Source organism: Rhinolophus sinicus, chromosome 14 (assembly GCF_057876585.1).
Source record: "Rhinolophus sinicus isolate RSI-liver-muscle chromosome 14, RSI-T2T, whole genome shotgun sequence".
Classification (NCBI taxonomy): Eukaryota; Metazoa; Chordata; class Mammalia; order Chiroptera; family Rhinolophidae; genus Rhinolophus; species Rhinolophus sinicus.
The window spans coordinates 27,166,241-27,192,695 of record NC_142514.1 but is presented as its reverse complement, the minus strand read 5'-3'; the positions used below and the strand labels follow the sequence as shown (position 1 = coordinate 27,192,695).

The window sequence follows — 26,455 nt, the reverse complement described above, 5'->3', positions numbered from 1 at the left end:
TACTGATGCATTCCATAGGCTCCGTAATAGGGATTTGAAGATGAATAAAACAGAAGTCCTATTCTCAGGGTGTTCACAGCCTTGTGGAGGAGATGGTGATAATAGAAAGAAGACAATGGCATCCTAGAGAGGAGCAGGAGTTGCTGAGGGAACTAAGAGGGCATTTAATTCTACCATGTCTGCTTTGTTTCCCACTGTATCCAGTGCCTAGCACAATGGCAGGCACGTGGTAGATGCTCAATATGGCTTTGCAGAGGAGGTGTTTAGGACAGTGTCGTGTGGGGTGGCATGCGGTGTCTCTGGTCCCGCTCCCCACATAAGAATGCAGGACATGGTGAGGCCAAAAAGGAACACCCATGGAGCCATAGATAGGGGAATCATATCACTATATTCTCGCTGGTGGCTGGGTTGGGGACACAGGAAGCAGGAGCCACACTATCCGCATCCTGCCATCCACTTCTTTGCCAACCAACCTCACTTGCTAACTGCAATCTGCTTTTATTAGCTCAGCCACCATCTTCTTGCTAGCCCCCACTTGCTGCTAGCATAAGCACGGCAGTTATATTAATGGCCAATGGCTCACTGGTTATAGCTGACGGCCAACTAACCACAGCTGATGGCCATCCAATTACTGTTGATGGCCATTTACTACCTGAGCCAGCACCTTTCCACATGAGAGCGAGAGCCTGGAAACTGCACTCCTGGCTCTGTGCCCACAGACAGAGTCTTGAAGGGGGTGTTAGAACTTCATCAAAAGAACAAATTGGGAAGGGAAGATTGTCTAGTAGAGGGAAATGCTCAGGAAAAGTCCTAGTGGAGGGAGGGAGCTGGAATTTCTGGGGGCTCAGTATGGCTGAAGTGTAGGTTGTATATGGAGGAATGGCAAGAAATGAGAGTGGATAAATAGGCACGACTCAGGTCATGAGGCCCATGTGTGCCTTGTTAAGGAACCTAGATTTTATACCAAGGGCATTAGGTGACTATTGAAGGGATTTGGCAAAGGGAAGACGTCATCTGATTTGTATTTCAGAAGTGTGGCTGATACATGGAGGAGATGATACCAACGTCTCCAGGCCTGATGGCGACCCTACCTGTCTGAGGAAATGAACCTTCCCTTTTAGGACTTCCTTTTTAGGACTTCATGATAGTTCATGAAGAGCCTCCTGACTTGTCTTGTGTCCTGATCTATGGGTGCTTGGCCTCAGGTATATGCTGGGTTACAACTAATCTATTCTTCCTAATAAAAGTATTGAAATTTACAAATGATTTACATGTGAACAATTTGGAGCAAATTCAGGGATATGCTGCTTCCTAATTTGCAATCCCTTGTGCTTTTTTAAGTAAAAGAGAAAGAGATGGAGCTGTAGATGGGGCACTAGGAATTTTACCTAGCTCTGAATGTGTCCAGGGAGTTTGTGTCGAATACGCCGGTGGCCCTGGAACAGGGGGGACGTGGACATGGATAACTCTAAGGGAGTCAGTTTCCAGATTGTCAGGTTCTACAGGTACTCTTTCCTGAATCCAGCTGCTTGTCTGGATTCTTTTAAGCTCTCCTTTTCAACTCTAATTCATTGCTTACCTTCTCTGGATTTACTAGACCCTCATTGAATCTTTCTATGGTGTGTCGCTTGGGGACATAAAAACCAGAAGGATAATTGGAGAATGCTGTGTTTCTGAGAGAGCAAACAGAGAGAAATTAGGTAAAATAGACTATAGGGGTGGTGCCTTACTACAGACTCAGTATTTATTAAGAAACAAAACAAAAACTTGTTTAATGCTAATTATGTGCCTGACACTGTTCAAAGGGTGTTACAGATTAATCAACTTTAATACTCATATCAGATTTATAAAGTAGATACTTATCATCTTTTTACAGATGAGGTTCCCAAGGCACCCAGAGGTTTATTTAATAAGTTGCTGAAAGTCACAGCTATTAAGTGGCAAATCAGGATTTGATCTCTTGTACCTTTCCTTTATAATGTATACTATTAACCATTATGCTACTTTACTTTAAACATGCTTTAGCGCTTTATCTATGTATTGTAAAATTAGAATTGGGACTTGAGCCAGTTGTCATGGGGATGAAAATGAATACATTTATAGAAATTTTTAGAAATGAAGGTGGATTTTCTTACAGACAGAAATATTCTGGTTTGGCTGATGGGTTTAACAGTGAGGACTGGCTTTGACAATTGAATTATATGGTAGACAATTTTGTGGATGAAAAAGGAGACACATACTAAATCTGACAAGCTCAGGGGAAGCCAGCATGGCAGTCTGTACAAACTCAGAGACCGAAAGTAACCACATAAGATGGTCTGAACATAAAAATTCCTAACTAAAAGCGGGTCATGGCAGGGAGTCACATCCTAGGCCTGTAGCTTCCTTGACAAAGGTCAATTTTTGCTTGAAGTGAGTCTATCGATTGTCTTTTTGCAACTAAGATAACATACCTTAGAAATGTCAGAATAATCTCCTTTTCCATACCCCGTAGGGTACAGCCCACCACACCTGAGTATGAGACCACAGAACTTCTCATTGTTATCTTGTTCCCCAAATACCATCTCTATGTGTGCTATAAATGTTAACTATTAACTATCCTGTACCCACCAATGTAAAAGAAGTGTGTGTCTCTCTCTTTTACTTTCTATCCAATCCCAGAGATTTCCCCACTTTGCTTTCTCCCATCCCTTTGATCTACCACCAGTGGATTTCATAAACCTTCCTTAGGTCCCCTCCTTTGACTCTAATGCATAAAATAAGCTGCAAAACTGCCATTCTCTGGAACACTTTCTTAATCCATTGAGATTTTGCTTCCTGGCAATTGTTGTCAGTTGAGCTCAAATAATTCATGAAAATTCTCTGTAGGTTTGGATGTTTCTTATGTAGAAACTTTCCATAAATTGAACAAGTTAAATCTGTAGCTCTAAGGTTTGGGTGAAAATGTATCTAAAGCATGCCTCTAATAAAGACTGTGCCAGAAAATTCTCCCTTGGAACCTACTTTAACTTGATAAAAATAACTTTAGTTATTAACTTAAAAATGTGTGAGAGGGTCGTAGCGTTTTAAAAATTCTTATGGGGACTTAAGCAAAAAATGTGAAGACTTCTGGTATATGGCACACATGAACGTCATGGGCCTCGTACATCATGGTGGGGGCGAGGACTCTGATCAGGTGAGGTGAAGTGGCTTGTCCATCGGTAAGCAGGGGCAAAACTGGAGCAACAACCAGGGTTTTCTGACTGCCGTAATTTCTGTGCTCTTTCTATTATTCCATACTTCCTTCTTCCTTCCTTCTTCATTTACTTGATGGTTTGCTTGGGAAGACTTCCAAGGAGGTGCTATTTGTTCTGAAGCAGCTAGCTTTGTGTGTATGTATCGGGGTGTGTGAGGGGTAAAGGAGAAAGGGTTTGGTGGCTGGAACTGCCAGGGCAAAGACCCTGAGGCAGGAGAGACCGGGGTGTGTTCCTGGAACAGGAAGAAGGCCCTGCAGTTGCAGCACGGAGATGTTGGGGGAGAGTGGTAGAATTCCACAAAGAAGCAGGAGCTAGGTCCTGCAGAACCTGATGGGTCATAGTAAGGAGCCTGTATTTATCTCCAAGATAATGGGAAAACCATTGGAGGATTTTATTTAATCAAAGAGTTGCTATATTCTGATTTACGAATGTGTTTTGTTTTGCTTTGGAAGGGGCAGGAGTGGAAACAGATGGAGACTAATTGGGAGGCTATTTCAGATGAGACATCTGCATCTACTCTATGGAGGGATACGAAGAGGAAGTGTTCATGGGAAGGCAAAATGCTGGGATGTCATTCTGTCTTCTAGTTCTGATGAGGTGTGTGGGTAGTGATTGCTGTATAACAAACCCCCTCAAAACGCAGTAGCTTACAACAACAACCATTTTATTTTGTCATGATTCTTTTCTGTTTTTCTGCTCAGCTGTCAGCTGGGGTCCATCCCTTGGCTCTTCGGATGGTCCCTGACTTACAATGGTTTGACTTGACCGTTTTTCAACTTTATGATGCTGTGAACGTGATATGCATTCAGTTCTTTGAATTTTGATCTTTTCCCAGACTAGTGATATGCAGTACAGTGTTCTCTCGTGATCCTGGGTCGTGGCAGTGAGATGATTTTGTCCAACTTTAGGCTAATGAAAATGTTGTGAGCACATTTAAGGGAGGCTAGGCTAAGCTATGATGTTTGGTAGGTTAAGTGTATTAAATGCATTTTCCATTTACAATATTTTCAACTTAAAATTGGTTTGTCAGGATGTAACCCTATCGTCAGTCAAGGAACATCTGTATTCAGTTGGTGGATGAGCTGGGCTGGACGGTCCCAGAAGGTTTCACTGATAAGTCTGGCGTTCTGGTGATCGTGTACGTGGCCTCTCGCTCCACGCGAGTGGCTTGGGCTTCCTCATAGCATAGCCACCTCAGGGGAGTCAACCTTCTTATGTGGTGTCAGGCTTCACAAAGGGAGGAGCATTCCAAGAGGAATGAAAGTGGGGACTGCAGATCTCTGAAGGGCTGGCCATAGAAGGTACCCAGCGCTATTTCTGCCATGTATCATTGGTCAAAACCAGTCACAGGGCTGGCCTTGATGCAAGGAGAGGAGGAACAAACCCTACCTCTTAGTGGAAGGAATGGCAAATAATATGCTCCCTCTTTAATCTACCATACTAGGCTTCTGGGAACTGAATAACCTTAACCACGCTGATTATGCTGACCCTCTTTTAAATCTAAATCTGAATCTGTGTTGGAACAATTTGTAGGTCTTTATTCCTCACTGGATAGGGAGGGTCTGGGAAACAGGAGGTAGTTGTTTTTTCGTTTTTTCTTTGTGTTCCCAGAGCCTGACATATATGAGGCATTCAGGGAATGCTTGTCCAATGAATGCACAAATCAAGTAAGAATTCATTGGTTATCACACGTGGTGGACCTAAGAATACCCCGGGGAGCTGTTAAAAAGACATGCAGATCCCTGGGCAAAACCCCAGACCCTATGAATCCAAATCTCCAGGGCAGGAGTTTTCAGTCTTGACTGCACATTAAAATATACCAGCACTCAGGCCCTACCTCCAGAGTTTCTAATTCCATTGATCTGGGGTGAGCTCAGACGTCAACACTGTTTTACACTCTCCTCAGACAATTCTGATGTGTAGCTGGTGTTAAGAGCCACTGCCCTAAGATTAGAACCAGCCATCTTCACCTGATGACGTCCCCAGATGATTCTGATGTAGGTGGTCTATGATAGATTGACTAATTATCCTCTCAGTTTGTCCAGGGCTGTGCTGATTTTAGCACCCCGTCTCACATCCCAAGAAATCACTAGTCCTAGGCAAACTGGCATAGTTGCTCACTGTCAATGGACCAGTATTTAAGAGACATTTTAGATGAAGCAGTAAAAGCCTTTTTGAAAAATACCTACAAATTCTCATGAAAGCAATGATTCTGCCTCCTTACTAAAGGGACTGATGTAGTGTCATAATGCTATCAAGCAGAGTCAACTCTTTGAATGAAAGAGGATGGCTCAGCATCAGGGTTTTCCTTCAGCCCCATGCTGTGGTGTGCTAACCTAGTTCAATAGTGTGTCCGTCTTTGGGAATTCTTCTAGACCGTATTCCTCAGTGTACATGAGGCAGCTTTGAAACCCTGACCGCAATCAACAAGGATGGTGTGTTGAGGATACTATGAGATACAGGGTGAAGTTCTTGTGACTCTACACCAATCAGTGTGCATTATTATTACTGTTTTTCATATTATTAATAAGGTACTAAAATATATGTAATATCTCAAGTAGCTCTGTGGGGAGGCAGTGTGGTGTAGTGGAGAGCCTAGGATCTGGCCTCAGAAAAATGGGTTGGTACCCCCGCTTTGCTGTGACTAGGCATGTCATTGTGGGTGCCACGTTTTGCCTTAGTTGTTCATCTATAGAATGAGAATAATAATGACGTCTTCTTCACAGGCGAGGATCCATTGTAATCATGTAAGTGAGAGTGGTTCTGTGGGCTGGGAAGGGGAGTTATTGTGACAGTCTTAGAAGGGGAGAGACACAAACACATTATTGTGCTGAGTGGCCTTGTACATGATCAAGGCCCTGGTCCCCTACTCCTGAAAGACAGCCACAGTTGTGGAATTCTAAGGAAGAAGCTTTTAATGTGTAGTGGGCATGTAGACACCTCAGGAAGCAGAGCGTCCCTACCTGAGTTGCCCTCACACTTGAGGGCAAGTGTGTGTTGCTTCAGGAAGAAGGAGAACTTTTGGAAAAGAGGGTTGTAAAGGCATTTTTTTATTTTTAGATCTTTTGTCTATTTATTCCAAGTGTATCCTCAGAGACGTAGCAAAAAGAAACAACCACAGCCACAAACCCATAATATTGAAAAGCTGGTTCTTAAAGTCTGTAGCTAAAAAAGCACTCTTTCAGGCTTTAACCACAGAGCTTGCTGCAGGCCTCTGGAACTGGGCATAATGATGGTTTGCAGTGTGATGAAGAAGGCTGTTAATCTTTGTGGCCCAGAAGCCCAATCTGTGGCCTCTCCAATTACCCAGGTTGCCTAGCAACACCACCAAAAGCCTCCCCACCAGGCCCAGCTGGGCAGCAATTGGGTCCACCCAGCACTGCCTGCTGCCCAGCCTCCTGGGTTCTCTGGCCACATCAAGACTGCAGTGAGCCTCAGCAGGGGCCCGCCTGGTACCGATGAATGGGTGTGGCCAGCTGCTTAAAAAAAAACAATTCAGATATTTAGAACCTACTTGTTTGAATGCGGCTAGGAAAACAGCACAAGCTAATGATCCAAAGTCTCTTTTGCCAAAGAGGAGTGCCTTGCCAGTGCACTCCTGGGTGAGGTGAAGAAGGGAAGGTGAGCCTGACTTAGTCTGCTGGGTGCTCAGGCAGGCAAATCCTTTCTTTTCCTGGATGCCTGTCTCTACATTGATTCCCTGTGGCAGCAGTGGGAGTGGGGGATTCCCAGCCCCATCCTCGGGGCTGCTGACCTGCCAATTCTTCCACAGCTCCTATTTGAGAACTTCTAGGGTCTGGTCTGGGTCAGTTTGGGGAACTGGAGAAAGAAGAAGGATAGGTTAGAGGGAAAGATGGGATGGAAATAATCGAAACAAAGATGTACATTTCTCTAATATTAATAGTTAGTGCACAGAAATCAGAAGGCAGAGGAATTCATGGGTCTTTGGAGTCAGATGTCCTGGGCTCGTCTCCCAGCCCTCCCTTCACTGGCTGTATGACCTTGATCAAGTTCTCTGGAAGCCTGAGTTTCCTTATCCATAAAATAGGGACATTATTATCCTATCTTACAAGGTTGTTGTGAAAATTAATGAAGAGAATACTCCGAAAGTATTTAGCATGGAACCTGGCCCTGCTCACTCTTAGGGCAACTCTTATTATCTCATTTGATTCTTATAATAATTTTGCAAGGTACTGACGTGAGAGAGGAGCTCTATTTTATAGCCGAGGACACTGAGGGCCAGTGAAATGATGTGTGGATGCTGAGTAGAACTCAGGTCTTTGCAGTCCCAGCACAAGGAACATTGCTCCTGAAAGACAGGCCACAAGCCCTTTTGTAGCTATTAGAGCGTGGGGGCTCTGCAGGTCTCCTCTGACAGATCAACGATGGCAGAACGATAACGGGGTGGGCGTGGAGGTGAGGTGTGTGTGCAGAGGAAAAGGATGCTGGGAAGTGCTTTTCAACATACAGTGAGTGATGTAAGACTCTTAGTTAATGTGGTGCGGATAAAATCCCTCCCTCCCCCCTCCTCCTTCCCTCCTTCTTTCCAGTATTGTTTTACGTAAACTTTTTATTTTAGAATAATTTTAGATTTACAGAAAAGTTGCAGAGAGTTTCTGTTTACCCTTTCCTTGGGTACAAATATTTTCTGAATACCTCCTGTGTGCCAGGAACTTTTTGGGCACAAGGCATACAGCAATAAAACTGTCTCTGTCTTCCATGAGAAGATCAGAGTAGGGGGGTGGAGTGACCTTGGAGAGCCTTAGTTGGTGGTTCTCACAGGTGCTGCTGCCTCCACTTCATTGGTGTACTTGTCAGCGATCGATTAAAGGTATTAAATTAGTTTCTTCAGGAGCGGGGATGAAGAACCTGTATGAAAACAAATGTTGAAAAACAAATGCCTGAGGGGATGCTAAGGCATAATCAGTTTGGGGAACTACTGGTGTTGTGCTGACTGTTCACTGTGCACATGAGAGAACTTCTCAGAGCCGGGAAGGGACTCGCTCCAGGTCACATAGCCAGGACAGTGGCAGAGTCTGGACCCGAAAATAGGTCTCCTGGTTCTGTGCTCTCCTTACACTATGTCTCCCAAATACAGAACAAGAAATGAGTTTAACTTGTGACAGGAAAACCCCAGATAGTTTCGGAGAGTTTCTTGGCTATTTAGGTGTATTAGGTTCTTGGTTGCAAGGGACAGAAACTGATTCTGGCTGATTACACCAGTAAATGAATTTTATTGAAAGTACATTGGATAGTGGAAAAAAAAACAAAAATGATTTCTCTATTCCTACTCACACTTCTGACACTAAATGTGTGAGTTTTCCACACCAAGCAATTCTGACACTACCTACCCCACCGATGAAGGGCTCAGTCCCACCAGATTGCTCCCCACTTCAGTTGCCAATTGCAAGTCTGAGCTTCCAGTACTTCTGACTGACCAGCTATAAATTAGGGGTTTCTATTAACTTCTCCTTGGGTTTAATAATTGGTTAGCACAGCTCACAGAACTCAGAAGAGGGTTGTAATTACCTTACCAGTTTATTATAAAGGATACAACTGAGGGACAGCCAAAGGGACGAGATGCATAGGTCAACACCTTGATAGGTTCACCAACATGGAAGCTCTCCAAATCCCTTTTTTCAGGGTTTTTATGGAGGTCCCATTACATAGGCACGATTGATTAAATTATTGACGATTGGTGATTAAACCCAATCTTGAGCCCTTCTCCCTTATCCAGAGGTGTGGGATAAAAGCTCCAACCCTCCAATCACCTGGTTTGTCTCCTCTGGCAACCAGCCCCCATCCTCCAGGAGCCACTTTGTTAGCCACGAACTCAGGTGGGATTGAAAGGGGCTTATTATAAATAACAAAGAATGCTCCTCACCCCTATCACTCAGGAAATTCCAAGGCTTTTTGGAGCTCTGTGCTAAGAACTGGGGATGAAGGCCAAATATATAATTCTTAGTATATCATCATATCACAGGTAGATTACAAAATCACTCAAAGGCTGCAGAAACAAGTTTTGGGAAATAAGCAGAAACAAATATGCAACTGACTATACAGAATCACATCACAGAGCCAGGTAGGCGAAGACGGCCTCATTGTTGCTGCTGTGTGCTCATTGCTGCAGCCTTCGTCAAGGAGACATCTGGCACTGGATGCTGGAGGCCACACTGACCCCAGTGGGAAGGCTGGACACTGGGTACTGTTGCTATTGTGTTTCCTTGAAAATAAGACCTAACCGGAAAATAAGCCCTAGCATGATGTTTTTTCAGGATGACATCCCCTGAACATAAGCCCTAAAGCGACTTTTGGAGCAAACCTTAATATAAGATCTGGTCTTATTTTCGGGGAAACACTGTACTATTTTACACTGCACTGCTGTAAAGAAGTTTCCCCATCCCCAGCTGCAGCCTCAAAAATCCTAAGCAAATGCAGCTGATGGGTCAAGCTGAGGTCACGTACCTGAACCTTAGCTGCCTAGGGACCTGGAAGCGTGAGTATTGGGCATTTTCAACTTCTGTAGTAGGAAGTGGTCCCTGCTGCCCACCAAGATTCATGAGATGAGGACTTCTCCAAGAAAACTGAGAAATGATCAGTACTTGTATTAGCAAAAGAATACAGGTGGCCCTTGACATCTGCAGATTCCAGCTTACAATTTCTGTGTTCCATTAGCTACCCTCCAAGGCCCGTTGTAAATGAATGTGACTTGAAAGACTGGTTTTGCCTGTGCCAGTCAGGTACCAGTCGGTGAGCCAGGCCCACTGTCCCACCTTGACATCTCACGTGACTTTACTGTTTGTCCTCTACTAGTGATAGCCTTCGTGTAACTTGCTGTGACTAACATCTTTGTTTCTCGTTGGTGGAGTAGAAATGACTCATAAACGTAAATCACTTGATAGTGCCAGTGATAGAAATGAAAAGAAAGTGAAGAGGCCTGAGAAAGTTACTTTTATTTATTTATTTTTTGGCCACAAAGAGGAGTTTTGGATAAATTAGCATGGACTGTCAGGTTAAGTGGTGTCTGGAGAGATCCACAATGAGGGTCATGTGCATACAACAGTAAGCGCTTGGGGAAGTCACATTAGTGCGTGCTGCAGGCAGAAACTGCTCTGGGAGAGAGATTAAACTTTACTAAAAGATGAAAAGAGGCACAACTGACTAACCAAGTTTTCTTTTTCCTTTTCTTCTCGGGTGCAAAGCGTTGAACATGGTTAATACTCCTCACACAACAAATTATATAAGTAACTTTACTTCTGCACTTAAGAATCATTGAGGGCCTGAAATGGAATCACTTAACTTTCGGGCTATAATTGCTAGCGTAATTTTGGGAGACACTACCTGGTATATAGCGAATGGGGACACCTGAGAAATCTTTGGAAAAATCCCTTGCCGATGTCAAGGGTCTCCTGTGTCAATGTCCTTATGGAAATTTATATTTCTACACTTTTTTCTTTCTTTATTATTATTTTTTTAAGGCAGACAACTGTTCCCGGTAAATGAGCACAACTCTGCCCTTCCCAATCCTTGGCCAACACACAGGCTCTGTGATTCATAACATAAGCAATGAGACCAGATGAGGTCAGGAAGTAGGGAAGTTCGTTCCTCTTTTTCTCTTCTGAAGAATACTTGCCAGCCACGAAGGGAAGGTCTTTGATTCTTGGTGTGCGGGGGGAACATCTCCATTTTTAACCAGAAGGCGATGAGTCGTTTCTACTCCTCCAACAGTCTAACAATCTAGTCCAGTTGTCCCTACTGGTAGGATGTGAACATGTCACAGCAGTGCTCTCCCGTTTTGATGTGTGTGTGTGTGTGTGTGTGTGTGTGTGTGTGTGTCAGAGAGAGAGAGAGAGAGAGAGAGAGAGAGAGAGAGAGAGAGAGAGAGAGAGACAGAGAGAGAGAGAGATTTCAACAGAGTTGGCAGCCACTTGCTGCAGATAAAGGTGAGGAAGCATAAAATCAAGCCAACATTAAAGAAAGCTCAAGAAACCTGCATGATCTTTGCTTCGTGAGTAAGAAAGCACAGTCAGTGTTGTAAATAATTCCACTCAATGAGCAACACTTCGATGAGTGTAGTCAAGTAAATAATGTGATAGCTATGGATGCTTTTATAACTCTGAGATTATAGTAATATGTTGTAATCATGGCTGACTTGTTTTGAGACTCCTGCCCTATTCGATTGGGCCTCCAAAAATTCTGGTAATAAAAAGTGTGCTTCCAGATACCCCATCCCAGCTTTGACCCATAGAGAGGCCAGACCCATGCAGGGACAAAATTAATGACGTGACCTTTGATTAGATTTGCTTATGTGACTCTAGGGAGGGAAATCTTGGACTCAGGAGCAGAAGTGCTGGTAAGCAGATTTGAGCACAGTGTGAAGAAGAACTACCTAAGAATTAGAACTGTCAGAAAGTGCAACAACCTGATTAAAGTACATTTGGGTTCTTTGTAACGTTTCACTACTCTAATAGTTTTGTACAGAATACCTTTGAAATGCTCAAATGTATCTGTAGGCTGGATTTCTCGGAGTAGGATGGTTCTGTTGAAAGGTACATCCAAAAAGACTGCATCAATTTATACCCCATGACCAGCATCCATTTCCCCACTGCCTCGTAAGTGTGGGTCAGTTGTTTTCCTTGTTGCCAATCTGATTAGGCAAGTTTCCAAGGTGGTAGATTGTGCTCAGAAATTCAGGTGTGAGAGCAGAAGATAAACAGGAGTGGGAAGGATGGGCCCTGCCAGGTCTGGAAGCAGCACCTGTGAGCATCCAGCACCAGATGTTGGAGATAAGATGAAGCAGGGAGAGACTCCTGTCCTCAGGGATCAGGGCGCACACACAGGTATGGAAGTCAGAGTGGGGTAGTGATTGACTGAGAAGAGAGGCAAAAACAAAACTGCAGTGACTATCAACGTGCTCATCTGCTGCTAGAGCCTGCAGTAGCTGGAACGACACGTCAGACCTCTTTACCACACATGCCAAGTAAGACAGCAGACATACAGTGAGTCTCGCTGAAACTGGATGGGTCAGGTTATCTTCACAGCACGGGAAATACGTTTCACTAAAACACCTAAAATGATGGGCTTGAAGTTGTAACATTTCTGGAAATTTTGAAATCTGGAGAAAAGAGAAATTTGGGGTGGAAGTGTAATCCTTATTTTTCTACCTCCTTTTATAGATATAAAGTTGTATTATTAATGTGGAACTTTATTTTCTCATAAAATCATCCTGTATGATGTTTAAATTTACAATAGGGCTTATTAACACAATGTGAATCATCTCTAACTGAACTTATTTTTTTAAATGCTTTAATATTTGTGGTTAAAGCTGCTGGTCTTAAATCCACACTGTGTCTTGCCAATTATGAGAAGTGACCAAAAACTAGAAATAATCATCAATATCCAATGAAAACTAATAAAATAGTTATGTCTATGGACTTAATGTCTGACCCTTCAAAGTTGGGTGAGTGGAAGGTAGAAGATGTGGGGGAGGGAAGAAGCCTTTACTTTCAGAAAAGTTGTTGGGAAAATAAAAATAAAAGAATTCTCTTCTTCCCTAAATTTAGTTTTGAATAAAACCTGCTGTAATGTAATGTGGAATCTTGCCTAATGAAATACATTTGAAAACAAATTGAATTTAGCTTGATTTCCAATCACCCATCCATCCACACAGCCACCCATCCATTAATAGCCAATAATAACTAACAATTAAGGAATATTTACTACTTGCTGGATGCTCTTCTAAGTGCTTTACATGCGTCATCTCAAAAATCTTCCCAAAATGCTACTATGAGGTAAGTGCTATTATTATCAGCCTCACTTTAAATGGAATCTGAGGGTTTCCCGTAAAGTTAAACATAGAATTCCCATATGTCCAGCAATTCCACTCCTAGGTGTATGCCCAAAATAATTGAAAATAAAACCTCAAACAAAACTTGTACAGGGATGTTCATAGCAGCTCTATTCACAGTAGCCAAAAGGTAGAAACAGTTCAAACGTCCTTCAACAGACAAATAGATAAACAAAATGTGGTATGTCTATCTATGCAATACAATATTATTCAGCCATAAAAAAGAATGAAGTACTGACACAATCTATAACATGGATGAACCTTGAAGACTTTTACTAAGTGAAAGAAGCCATACACAAAAAGTCACATATTGTATAATTCCATTTAAACGGAATACCCAGAACAGGTAAATCCATAGAGACAAAGCAAATTAGTGATTGCCAGGAGCTGGAAAGAGGAGGGCTGGGTATTGGGGGTTTTTGTTTAAGATGGCAGAAAAGTTCTGGAACTAGCTAGTGGTGATGGTTGTATAACATTGTAAATGTACTTAATGCCACTGGATTGATTGTACAGTTTAAAATGGTTAAAATGGTAAATTTTATGTTATGTGTATTTTACCACAATTTAAAAAAAAATGTAATTTGAGGCTCAGAATTTAAGAGATCTAAGGTTATAGCTGATGTGTTATAAAGCTGTGTTTTAATCTCAATCATTTGGCTTCAGGGCTCATGCTTTTAAAAAAAAATTACAGGGGTGGCCGGTTACCTCAGTTGGCTAGAGCACGGTGCTCTTATCAACAAGGTTGCCGGTTCGATCCCCACATGGGCCACTGTGAGCTGCGCCCTCCACAACTAGGTTGAAACAACTACTTGACTTGGAGTTGATGGGTCCTGAAAAAACACGCTTAAATAAATAAAAGTTAAAAAAAAATTACAGTGCAAACTTTATTTTGGGGCCACTGAGGAAGTTTAGATACATTAGACTAAGCTGAAACTATCAGTAGCATTAGATACTATTTATTAAATACATACTGGTAACAAACATTATACACTATCTAGACTTCACAGTGACTTTGGAAGTTTAGTGTTATTATTTAGTTTTGTGTAGGTGTGTGTGGTAAAACATACATAATTTAAAATTTACCATTTAACTATTTTTAAATGCACAGTTCAGTAGAATTAACTACATTTATATTCTTCAACATCACGACCATCTGTCTCCAGAATTTCTTTGTTTTCCCAAACTGAAACTCTGTACCCATAAACAATAACGCCCCATTCCGTCCTCCCCCAACCCCTGGCAGATGTCATTCTACCGCTCATGGTACCAGGCCCAGGGCTACTGAGTGGGGTTACAAAGAAAACTAAGACATGCCACTCCCAGGTCCACCTCGCGTCAAAACCTGTGTTCTTATCCTTTAGTGACCTTAGCACTATGCCCTCTTCACCCCGTTCCAGAAGTCCAGTCGTAAGACGAGAGTGCTGCTGTTGAAGTGTACAGAGGGGATGCCTGTGGCTGGGGAGTGGGAGAAGGAAGCCAGTGAATGGAATATGGTTGAGATGAAAGGCAGAGGTGAAGGGATTTCAACAGGTCTGTTAGGAAGGTTGAAGACACGGAGGATTTGGAACAGATTGCTTGCCTTCTCTTTATTTTCACAGATTGTTCTGAGGAGTATGTGAGATTTTGCAAGGGGATGTGCTTTGAAATGCCAAGGGTGCTCTGCAGACACACATCCTTAGGACTCTCACATCACTACTGAAGTGGGTGTGTTTGAAGGACGTAACTCATGAGAGCAGTTTCAATGGGGGATGCAGATGTACAAACCCCTCATCAAGACATTGGGCTACAAAGGGGAGGAGAGAAGTAGTATAGTAGTTGAAACTTTAGGGTCAGCAAAGAGCTCGTAGATATGCCTTTACTTGGTTTTTAAATTAAAATAGTAACACATACTTAAATATATAGACACAGAGGTGGATTACCTGTGAAACAATAAAGCTTAAGCTTCAGACCTCTCACTGACGTGAGCTCCTTCTAAGGCGGTGTATCTACTTTTGTAATTTGTTTTATTTTGTAATTTTAGTTTTATATATTTTCCCCAAAGGAAACCCTCCACATTATTTAAGGCTCTTCAAAATCTGGGCCCACTCCTACATAAAGGGCAAAAATCTGGGACATCCCACCACACAGGTATAATCATGGTTAATTCTCCAGATTTCTTGTGTATGTGGATTAGTACATTACTTTTTACAAAAATTAGATCATACTCTATGTACTATTTTGCAACATGAGTTTTTTTTCTCTTAATATATTCAATCTCTCCCCTTGCCCCCCACTTTTTTTTGACCATGGAAATATTTGATTGAGTGATTTTAGTAGTTTAACCAGGAGTAAAAAAAAACCAGAACCAAACCAAAAGGAGAAGAACAGTACAGACAGCACCATGGTACAGGAAGAGGAAAGAGTGTGTAGATCAGGCCTCACTGGTATAGACGTGCTGCCCAGTATAATAGCATCTGCTTGGTATCACCTAGCTCAGTTGTAATTACACAATTATTTGTGCAATTTTACTGACCTCTGTTTCCTCCATTACATTGCAAGCATTTTGGGATAGGAGTCGTGACCTGATACATAGGAGGTTTTTAATAGATATTTATTGAATAAATGCCTGAACGATTGATTGAATGTTGAGGATTGAGTCCAAGGGACTACCAGGTGTAGAAATTAGTAGGAACTCAGTCAAGAGTTTTTGGTGTCAGAGAGTTGTTGAAAAGATGTGTTTTTGCAAGTGTTGACATTAAACCCGGAGAACTAGTAAGGAATGGCCTTGTTAACTCAAGTGTGCTACAGAATGGGAAGCAGCGGTATTTTAGAAAGGATACTGATAATTTAGAAAGAGAAGATGAAGCTTATCAAAGTTATGTGATTGTTTTGGGAGGTGGATGAGTAGGAACCTCAGTCTTTTATCTACAAATCCCTCCCTCCTGGGTGGTTGTGGAAATCTAATGAGTCAATAGACGTGACAGTCCCCAATATAGTGTCTCATACACAGTAGATGCTCAATAAGTGACTTTTGATTCTGAATCAGAAACCTGGGAGTAGAAGCAAGATGAAACTAAGAGGGGAAAGGAGACTGATCAGTTAAGCTAGATAAACTGAGTTCAATTATGCAGTGTGCCTGGTTTGGGCTCTGAGATACATCACCTTCAGGACAAAGGTAACGGTTGACTTGCAAGTCAGTGGCAGAGGGGAAGGATGGGTATACAAGGTCGTGGTGCCATTTCAAGGCTCCAATCCATCCCCTAGGTGGTGGTGGCAGTAAATGAAACCATAAGTGACCCCTAGGAGCTCTCTCCCTCATTTGTACTTTGTCACAATTACAAACTGGTGATGAGAGTATGGATATTATGAGTATTTGGGTACTAACTCTTCGTTGTCTTCTATCAACATATAGGAAACGCTTTGGAAACCAATGATTACGCCAGAGAAGCCAGGAAAGAGCCATGGCCTGAAGACCATAGGGTCATCTGTTTTTCCCTGATTTTCATATCTCTTTTAGGTGGAGGTAGGACCCAGTACAATGGCTTCTGATCATGATTTGGAGATGGAGAATATGAACAGGGGTAGAGACATAGAAGAAGAGATGGAGGAAGAGAAAAAAATGAGAGATGATGGAGAAGGTAAAGATCCCTTCAAATATAAAAATGTCCACACGATTGTCTCAAAATGGATGCTTCCGGAAAATGTCCGAAGAACATACGTGGAGAGAGCTAATTGCCTCCCACCCCCTGTGTTCATCATTTCCATCAGCATTGCAGAGGTAACTATGTTGGGTGGTGGGCACTAGTGCAAATACCACTGGGGAGGTCCAAACAAAATGGGGGTTTAGATCGGATCTAGATAAGAAACTGGAAAATATGTAAGAAGAGAGCTCCGTGGTGGCAAGTACAGCACACACGTAACTCAATTCACCCTCTCTGGCGCTCTCTCCCTGGGTTTTTCCTGTATTACCAGTCACTTTCAGCCAAATGTTGAGCTTTATTTTTCAAACAAGTCCCCTGCCCAGCAGTGACTATAATTTCAGTGGCTTCATTTCATTTTAGCTGGTGGGGGCTTTAGAAACCAAATAATCTTGGCATTGCAAATGGTTTGCTTTCATGAACCAACTTAGATTGGCCGGTAAGCCATATGTTTACAAGTTATAAGCTGCCATAAAATTTCAGTAGGAGAAAAATGAGATCATCTAATGATGTCCGTCAGCAGCATGTAGTGTTTTCAGGCTCTGATCCAGTCCTCTTGTTTTCCGAAAAAGGAGTGCAAGACCCAGAGATACGGAATGACTTGCCCTAGCTCACGTACTTAGTGACTGGGCCAGGACTGGGCTTCTCCTGAACCTCATCAATCCTAGTTTTTTCTCCCATGCCGTGAAGTGTCATAAAGGAATTGGCAGAGGACTTCAGGGCGTTAGGAAGTCCCCAGTGGAATTCTCTTAACTCCTACTCATGCCTCAACTTCCTTACCAGGGACTGTATTAGTCAGGGTTCTTTAGAGAAACAGAACCAACAGGATGCATTTACATACATTATCTGTTTATCTATCATCTCTCTCTCTCTCTCTCTCTCTCTCTCTCTCTCTCTCTCTCTCATCTATCAATGCATATACTGATAGAGAGATATGCATATTAATTTATTTTAAGGAATTGGCTCATGCAATTGTGGAAGCTTGGCAAGTTCAAAATCTACAGGGTAGGCAGGCTGACTGGAAACCTAAGGGATAAGAGTAGCAATTGGAGTTCAAAGGCAGTATACTGCCATTTTGTTTTCCTCAGAGGAGGTTCTATTAAGGCCTTCAACTGATTGGGTGGGGCTCACCCACATTATGGAGGGTAATGTGCTTTACTCAAAGTCTAATGATTTAAACACTAATTTCATCTAAAAAAAATACCTTCACAGAAATATCTAGAATGATGTTTGATCAAATATATGAGCACTGTGGTCTAGCCAAGTTGACACATAAAATGAACTGTCACAGGGACTGAGCCTCCTATGGCTCAGACAAAGATAAGGCTAACGTGTAAAGATTCCTGGGAGAAGCTTTTGTCAAGGCTATGTTTGTTGGAGGGACATAGCTCTAAATTTTCTCAAGGGATTTTATTGTGAGACAACCTGCAACTAGGAAGCCGTCATAATTCTTTCTGCTTTTCTGCTTTTTTTTAGCACCCTGCCTCATGTTATCTTTCCAGCCTATAGATTGGCTGGGCTGCTGATGGTCCAATCAGCTGTGTGTGTGTGGTGGTGGTGGTGGTGGTGGTGGTGGTGGTGGTGGTGGTGGTGATGGTGGTGATGGTGGTGGTAGTGGTGATGGTGGTGGTAGTGGTGATGGAGAAAAATGGGATAAGGTCACATGGTACAAAACATGATGGCCTAGACAGTGAGTGCTGTGGACAAGGCAGTTTTCTATAGAAGGATCACGGGGCAGGTGCTGAGATATCTGCCTGTCACAGAAAGATCAACTATTTTATTAAAAGTTATTTTGAATAAACTTTCTATTTTAGCTTTATAGAAAAGTTACAAAGATCAGAGTTCCTGTATACCCTTCACCCAATTTCTCCCATTGTTAACATCTTATGTTTCCATAGTACATTTGTAAAATCTAAGAAGCTCACATTGGTATATTACCCCAGACTTTGTTTGGATTTTGCCAGTTTTTCCATTAATGTCCTCTTTCTGTTCCTCCTGTACCCTCCAATACGGGGTGTCACACTGCATTTAGTTGTCATGTCTCCCCAGTCTCCTCTGATCTGTGACAATTTCTTAGTCTGTCTTTGTTTTTTATGGCTTTGATAGTCTTGAGAAGTACTGGCCAGGTATCCTGTAGAAGATCCCCCAGTTGGGGTTTGTCTGATGTTTCATGATTAGACTGGACATATGGGTTTTGGGGAATAACACCACAGAGGTGAGGTGCCCTTCACATCATATCACATCGCATCACATCATGGAGTAGGGGACATTCCATATGACAGCCCTGGTGACATTAGCCTTTATCACTTGGTTAAGGTCATGTTGGCCAGGTGTCTCTACTGTAAAGTTATCATTTTTCCCTTCCCCACTCTATTCTTTGGAAGCCAGCAGTAACTTAATTTCATACTAAGTTGTAAATGAAAGACCAAACGGTGGAGGTAAGGATGATGAGGGCAGTGGGCATTTAGGAGGGTAAAGGGGTTCAGAGAGTCTTCTTTACAATTTGGTTGAGGGCTGCTCCTAATCACTGGAGGAAGTAGGATGTGACCCCGGTTATATGGTGAGATAGACAGCATGGAAATGGACTTCCTGTCATCTTCTGAGCACGTGCAGTAGAGTAGCCCACTCGAGAGCTAACCATGTGAAACAAAGGTGGTGCCTGTGGACTTGAATGTGGTCTCTCTGCAGAAGGCATGGTTGATACTCATGTCTGTTCCTCCCTGTCAGCTGGCGGTGTTTATTTACTATGCTGTGTGGAAGCCTCAGAAACAGTGGATCACCTTGGACACGGGCATCTTGGAGAGTCCATTTACCTATAATCCGATGAAGAGGGAGGAAGCCTGGAGGTTTATCTCATACATGCTGGTACATGCTGGGTAAGGAATGATAGGTCGCTGATGTCAGACATGACTATAAAGAATTGTAACCCATAACATGTGTTCAGTGTTTTATTATTGATAAGGTATTTTCATGTCCATAATCTTGTTTGATACTCACAGCAACCCTAGGAGGCAGGTGTTACTCCCGCTGTTTTACATCTGAGGCTCAGGGGATGTAGTCGCTTGCTCCTTGTCACACAGCTAAGTTGCATAGCTAGGACCTCAACCCATTAGTGCTAACTCCACGCCCAGTGTATTGCATTATAAATGCCTAATATTGGTATTTATTTAGGAGTATTAATGAGAGGAGACCAAATCATTACCAAACTAAAAGTATGTTCCCCTGGTTGTTCGATGTTGCTAAATGTTCCCTTTAGGATATGAAACATCGCTTCCCACTGTCTCTGCCCCATCACAAACTTAAAACAATAAATAATTCATGAGCATTTTGATGCATGTATAATGCTATTATCCATCTGGAATAATACAAGCAATAGGAGATACAGTGCCTGCCTTTTACTTTTGCTTATAGTGTCTTAAATGCTAATAGGCTCTTATGACCTTGCTCAGAGCCCATGATTCATCATGTCCGCTGCAGACAGTGAACAGTTGGTGCTGGCCCCACTGCTATGGTGGATTCCTAGAGTTTCCCATGAGGCCAACTTTGTGTGACTTATCCAGCCCTGAACCTTGAAGGATGACTCTGGCATGTGGTTAAATAGCATACCATGGCAGGACACAGGGCTGAGAGGCTTGACAAGTCAAGGACAAAATCACCAATGGCCCAGTTTTTGAGGACCGTTCCACACTTCGGTTTTCCATTTAAAAGTATGTTCTGAGCAAATGTGGCTCCTGCACTCAAAGACTTTAAAATTGTAAGAGGGAATCATGAACTGGTAATGCAAGGCAGTATAATATTGTAGTATACGGTAGGTACTTCATCTCTTTGTGCCTCAATTTCTGTATCTGTAAAATGGGGTAATAGTACCTACCTCATAAGGTTTTTGTGATTAAATCAGACAACAGTTATAACATAATTTTTATAGTGCCTGAAACATAGTAAGTCACTCAAAAAGAATTTGCAAGGTTGTGTAGGACATGCGATATATGGGGTTGTATAAATTAGGAATACTTTTGGAGGCAAGTAATGAAAAAAATCTAACAGGGGTTAAACAAATGAAGGTCAATTTGTTGAAGTCCACAGGTATGTGGCTGGTTCATCAGTTTAAGGAAGTCGGGACTTTTGGTCCTGTGCTGGCACCTCTGCTTTTCCCTTGGCCTTTCTCTTATGGCTGCAGGTCGGCTGCTGTGACATGGCGACCCTCTACCTAAGAGAGGCTGGGAAAATCAACAGTAGCTTTTCCAGCCTCACTAGAGGAGGCAGACAAGGGATAAGGAAATGGATGTTGGATTAGCTAGAGTAATATAAACAAACAGAGGGAAAGATCAGAATGGGGATGGCTTCACAGATGACATGGATGCAGGCAGGACTTTGAAGGGTGAGTCAAGTTTGGATGAAAAAAGATCAGTAGTTCTCTCTCAGGTATACGATCTCATCTTTATGCCACTTCTACTCTTGATGTTGAGCAGCAGAAAGAGTGCTTGGGGTGATTCTTGGGGTTTTTGTGCTATTGGTCACCTTGTCTTCAAGTTGTTCCCAGACAACAGGATGGGACGGCTCTCTTTGACCTTGTTCAAATTCACACAGTGCACATATTTCCAAATCCTTTTCAAGCCTGAGTTCTCTGTAAGACTAGTGTAACTGTCCTTGCTAGACTGTTCTGTCCTGTTACATGCTACCTGTCCTACATCGGTAAAGATGGCTTGGACAGTGAGAGTTGTGCTGGGTGTGCACACACCATAAAGGTGAATAATCCGTTCTACCAGGTGTGCCCAGAGAACCTCTTTAATGATCTGCTGGATATTTGTTAAGTAAATTATAATGTAAAACACAATCCCTAAAACTAAAAAGAAAACTGCTGCGTTTTGTGGAAGATCTAACACCCGTTTTGCTTTTTAACTTTTTGGTTTAATCTGAAATCTCTTTAAAAAAAGGGGGGTGGGGTGGATTGTGCTACATAGCAACTAAATTGAGGATTATGCTAATGTGAAAATGTATCAAACTGCATTCAGAGATTCTCCCCAGAGGCTGGTGGGGTTTGACAAGTAAAATCATATGAAGTTCACTTTAAACATTTTTACCTATATAAACTATTAGGTTGGTGCAAAAGTAAATGCGGTTTAAAAGGTTAAAAATAATTGCAAAAACCGCGATTACTTTTGCACCAACCTAATATAATAAAAAACACCCGTACTCAAATATGTTAAATGCCAAATTGTAGTACATGCGAGATACCAACTTTAGCTAGTGTTATTAGGTGATTTTTTTTCATTCTTGGATACTTTAAAAAAAAAAAGGGAATGAGGTTCTCTTGCTACCTCTGTTTTATTAAAGAATATTCTGAGATTGCAAGAGAAATTGTTTAAAAATCTATTGAAACTTAAACACAGCATGAGTGAGTTAGTATTTTCTCCATACTGTGCAACTAAAACAAAATAAGATGACAGTTGTTATCTGAACCTAATTTCAAGTTTATGTTCCTTAAACCAGCCTCACTGTTCTGTTTGACATTATCAGTAATTGCTATAAAAAAGAACTTATAAAATAATGTATATTTCTAAATGCCCTTTCATCTGTTTTACATATTGAAACCCTATTCAAGATTATTTTTTAATAAGTCATTTGCTAAAAAAAAATAAAAATTAGAAAATGGAATTCGAGTTAAGCAAGTTCTCAACTAGAAACAACACATCAGTGCCTATTAATCTCCCGAGGAAATAACTGCCTGGGTTAGTCATAATATTTGACAACTGTATTTGTCTCTGCAGAGTTCAGCACATCTTGGGGAATCTTATTATGCAGCTCGTTTTGGGTATTCCCTTGGAAATGGTCCACAAAGGCCTCCGAGTGGGGCTGGTGTACCTGGCAGGAGTGATTGCAGGTTAGTGTTCTGAGGGCAACGTGAAATCAACACCTCTGGACTCTCGGGAGGTAATAAAGCAAAGGTAATAAATGTTGATAATGGGTGTCTTATTTAGGATGTATTGTTCTCCCAATATGTGCTAGAAAACCTGATAAGCTTTGGAGATAAGTTGATTAGAGATATTAGTCACTCATTGTGACTATCCTCAGGTATCTATTTCACAGTCAAACAGGGTTTTGCACAATTGGGAACTGTGAGTAGTTTGGTGCCTAGGTGCATATATTTGGTAAAGGCCTAAAGCCAAATCATGAAAGCACTTACATGTCAGACAAATGATTTTGGGAAGTAACGTGGTCAAATTTGCATTTAAGATGAATATCTTCAAGAAAATATAGAGAACAGTTAAAGGGGCCCAAAGACTGAGTAGAAACTAGTAGCAAACAACAGTGACCTCTAAAATGGGATGTGCCCAAGCTGATCCATTACGGTGTGGGCAGAAAATATTAGAACTCCCATCCATCCGTTTATTTATTGGAAACATTTTTAAAAAATTAAACTTTTTACTTTGAGATAATTATAGATTTATACTGCAGTTATAAGAAATAAATACCTGGGCCGGCCCGGTGGCTCAGGCGGTTGGAGCTCCATGCTCCTAGCTCCGAGGGCTGCCGGTTTGATTCCCACGTGGGCCAGTGGGCTCTCAACCACGGGGCTGCCGGTTTGCTTCCTCGAGTCCCGCAAGGGATGGTGGGCAGTGCCCCCTGCAACTAAGATTGAACACGGCACCTTGAGCTGAGCTGCCGCTGAGCTCCCAGTTGGCTCGGTTCGTTGGAGTGTGTCCTCTCAACCATAGGGTTGCCGGTTCGACTCCCTCAGGGGATGGTGGGCTGTGCCCCTTGCAACTAGAAGGCGGTGGCTGGACCTGGAGCTGAGCTGCGCCCTCCATGGCTGGGATTGAGGGGACGGCAGCTTGACTTGGAGAAAAGGCCTGGAAGTGCACACTGTTCCCCAATAAAGTCCTGTTCCCCTTCCCCAATAAAATCTTTAACAAAAAAAAAAAAAAGGGAATAAATACCTACTAGAGGTGCCATGTACGCTTTAACCAGTTCCTCCCAATGGTAAGAGCTTGCAAATCTGAGGAGTACGGTACCACAGCCAGGATATCCATAATGATACAGCCAAGGTACAAAACATTTCCTAACACCACAATACTCTCTTCCTTCCCACCCCGACACTCTCCTTTACCCCTGGCAACCTCTAATCTGTTCTCTATTTCTATAATTTTCTCACTTCAAGAATGTTATATAAATGGAATGATACATTATAAAGCTTTTGGGGATTGGCTTTCTTCACTCGGCACAATTCTCTGGAGATTATCTAGGTTGTTGCATGTGCCAATAGTTCATTTTGATTGCTGAGTAGTATTCCATGGGTGGGTGTACCACCATTTAACCCTTCACTCATTGGAGGATATCTGGGTTTCCAGCGTTTGGCTATCACAAATAACGCTGCTATAAACATTTGCATACAGGTTTTTGTGAACATCAGTACAGAGTTTTGTGAACTTGAGTTTCCATTTCTCTAGGATAAATGTCCAAGAGCCCAGTTGCTGGGTTGCATGGTAGTTGAATATTTAGTTTTGTAAGACTCAGCCGAAATGTTTTCCAGAATGGCTGTTTCATTTTACATTCCTTTCAGTATTGTATAAGTGATTCAGTTTTCCACATCCTTATCAACATTTGGTGTTGTCACTATTTTTTTATTTTAGTTTTGTTCATAAATGGGGAGTGATACTTCCTCATGGTCTTAATCAGCATTTCCTTAATGGCTGATTGATGTTGAACATCTTGTCATGTACTTATTTGCCATCTGTATCTCTTTTTTTTTTTTTTTTTTTTTTAAGATTTTATTGGGGAAGGGGAATAGGACTTTATTGGGGAACAGTGTGTACTTCCAGGCCTTTTTTCCAAATCAGGTTGTTGTCCTTTCAATCTTAGTTGTGGAGGGCGCAGCTCAGTTCCAGGTCCAGTTGCCGTTTTCTAGTTGCAGGGGGTGCAGCCCACCATCCCTTGCGGGAGTCGAACTGGCAACCTTGTGGTTGAGAGCCCGCGCTCCAACCAACTGAGCCATCCGGGAGGCAGCTCAGCTCAAGGTGCCGTGTTCAATCTGAGTTGCAGGGGGCAGAGCCCACCATTCCTTGCGGGACTCAAGGAATTGAACCGGCAACCTTGTGGTTGAGAGCCCACTGGCCCATGTGGGAATCGAACCGGCAGCCTTCGGAGTTAGGAGCATGGAGCTCTAACTGCCTGAGCCACTGGGCCAGCCCAGCCATCTGTATCTCTTTAGTGAAGAGTCTGCTCATGTCTTTTGCCCATTTTCTAATTCACTTTTTTTTCTTATACTGTTGAATTTTAAGAGTTCTTTATATATTCTAGATCCTAATCCTCTATCAAATATGTAGTTTGCAGATATTTTCTCTCAGGCTGTAGTTTGTTTTATCATTATCGTAACAGGGTCTTTCACAGAGCAAAAGTTTTTAATTTTGATGAAGTCTAATTTATTAGTTTTCACTTTGTGAATCATGCTTTTGGTGTCGTGTCTAAGAATTCTTCACTGAGCCCTAGGTCTTAAACATTTTCTCCTATGGTATCTTCTCAAGTTGTAGTTTCATGTTTTATATAACATGTGATCCATTTGAGTTGGTTACTTTTTATATAAGGTGTGAGGTTTAGATTGAGGTTCTTTTTGTTTATTTGCCTATGGACATCCAATTACTTCAGAACAATCTGTTGAAGACTATTGAATTGCTTTTGCACCTCTGTCAAAAATCCGTTGGCTATAATTGCGTGGGACTATTTCTGGATTCTCCTTTTGTTCCGTTGATCAATGTGTCTATCCGTCACCAATACCAGAGTCAGTGCCACTGCAGCTACATAATGTCTTGAAATCAGAGTGATTCCTCTCATTGTTTGCTCATTTAAAAGATTAGTGTATGCATTTTTCTTTTACAAAAAGATGGTGTCTAATTTGCTGGCTTTTTTGCTGTGATAACACAAGGCTTTCAGCAGTAAGCTATCTAACAGATGTTGAAAACCAAACACGGAACATATCCCTTTGAGGACATAATATCATTTTTCTCTCAAGGAAGAAGAATGTAACTACTTTTCCAAAAATACTCATGCTATGAAAAGGGCATTTTGAAAACTGGTCATTGGAAATCAGTCCATGTTTATGAGGCTTTGCTTCTGAAAATGATGCAAGAACTTTTCATATTCACACTTAAAAAGCTGGGAAACAATTTCCTAATCTGTTTTCAAATTTGTCAGTGAAGAGTTTTAGTGCATGTTAAACTTATTATAATACTTGCTGATTACTTTGCAAGAACTAATGACTGACATTAGGAAAGATGGGAATCATAGTCAAATTACAGCAAAATTTTTTTTGCATAATTGGAATAAATACAGCTAATGATGCAATTCTTCCAATTTAAATTACACATCATTTTTTAATTTTATATTTTGGCTAGGACACTGATTAAGAGAAAATGCCTATAGAAAAATAACTGAATTTAGAAGTACAAGTAGTCTCCCCTTATCCAATGGGGGTACATTCTAAGACTCCCAGTGGGTGCCTGAAACTGTGGTAGTACAGAAACCAATATATACTGTTTTTCCTATACATATATATCTATGATAAAATTTAGTTTATAAATTAGGCACGGTGAGAGATTAACAACAATAATAATGAAATAGAACAATAACAATGTACTATAGTAAAAGTTCTTTGATTGCGGTCTCTCTCGAAATGTCTTTTTGTACTGTGTGTACAGTGT

The 26,455-nt window shown here is 41.8% G+C and overlaps 1 protein-coding gene and 1 long non-coding RNA gene across 4 annotated transcripts in view; one reads left to right on the top strand and one right to left on the bottom strand.

The window, feature by feature from the left end:
• Positions 1–26,455, top strand: part of RHBDL2 (rhomboid like 2) — a 43,218-nt gene that overhangs the window by 1,884 nt on the left and 14,879 nt on the right. The window contains exons 2-4 of the mRNA XM_019726583.3: positions 16,580–16,840; positions 19,488–19,636; positions 22,529–22,641. Of these exons, the coding sequence (XP_019582142.3) occupies positions 16,601–16,840; positions 19,488–19,636; positions 22,529–22,641 (502 nt within the window). The 5' untranslated portion in view covers positions 16,580–16,600. The remainder of the gene's footprint in view (positions 1–16,579; positions 16,841–19,487; positions 19,637–22,528; positions 22,642–26,455) is intronic.
• Positions 6,271–26,455, bottom strand: part of LOC109444872 (uncharacterized) — a 53,886-nt gene continuing 33,701 nt past the window's right edge. The window contains exons 4-7 of one of the 3 annotated variants that reach the window (XR_016018615.1): positions 11,723–12,106; positions 9,702–9,820; positions 7,988–8,105; positions 6,271–7,055 (exon numbers count right to left, since the gene is read on the bottom strand). This is a non-coding gene — a long non-coding RNA (uncharacterized LOC109444872). Of the gene's footprint in view, positions 7,056–7,860; positions 8,106–9,701; positions 9,821–11,722; positions 12,107–26,455 lie in introns of all 3 variants that reach the window. The other 2 variants (XR_012497154.2, XR_012497155.2) reach the window with 2 other exon arrangements.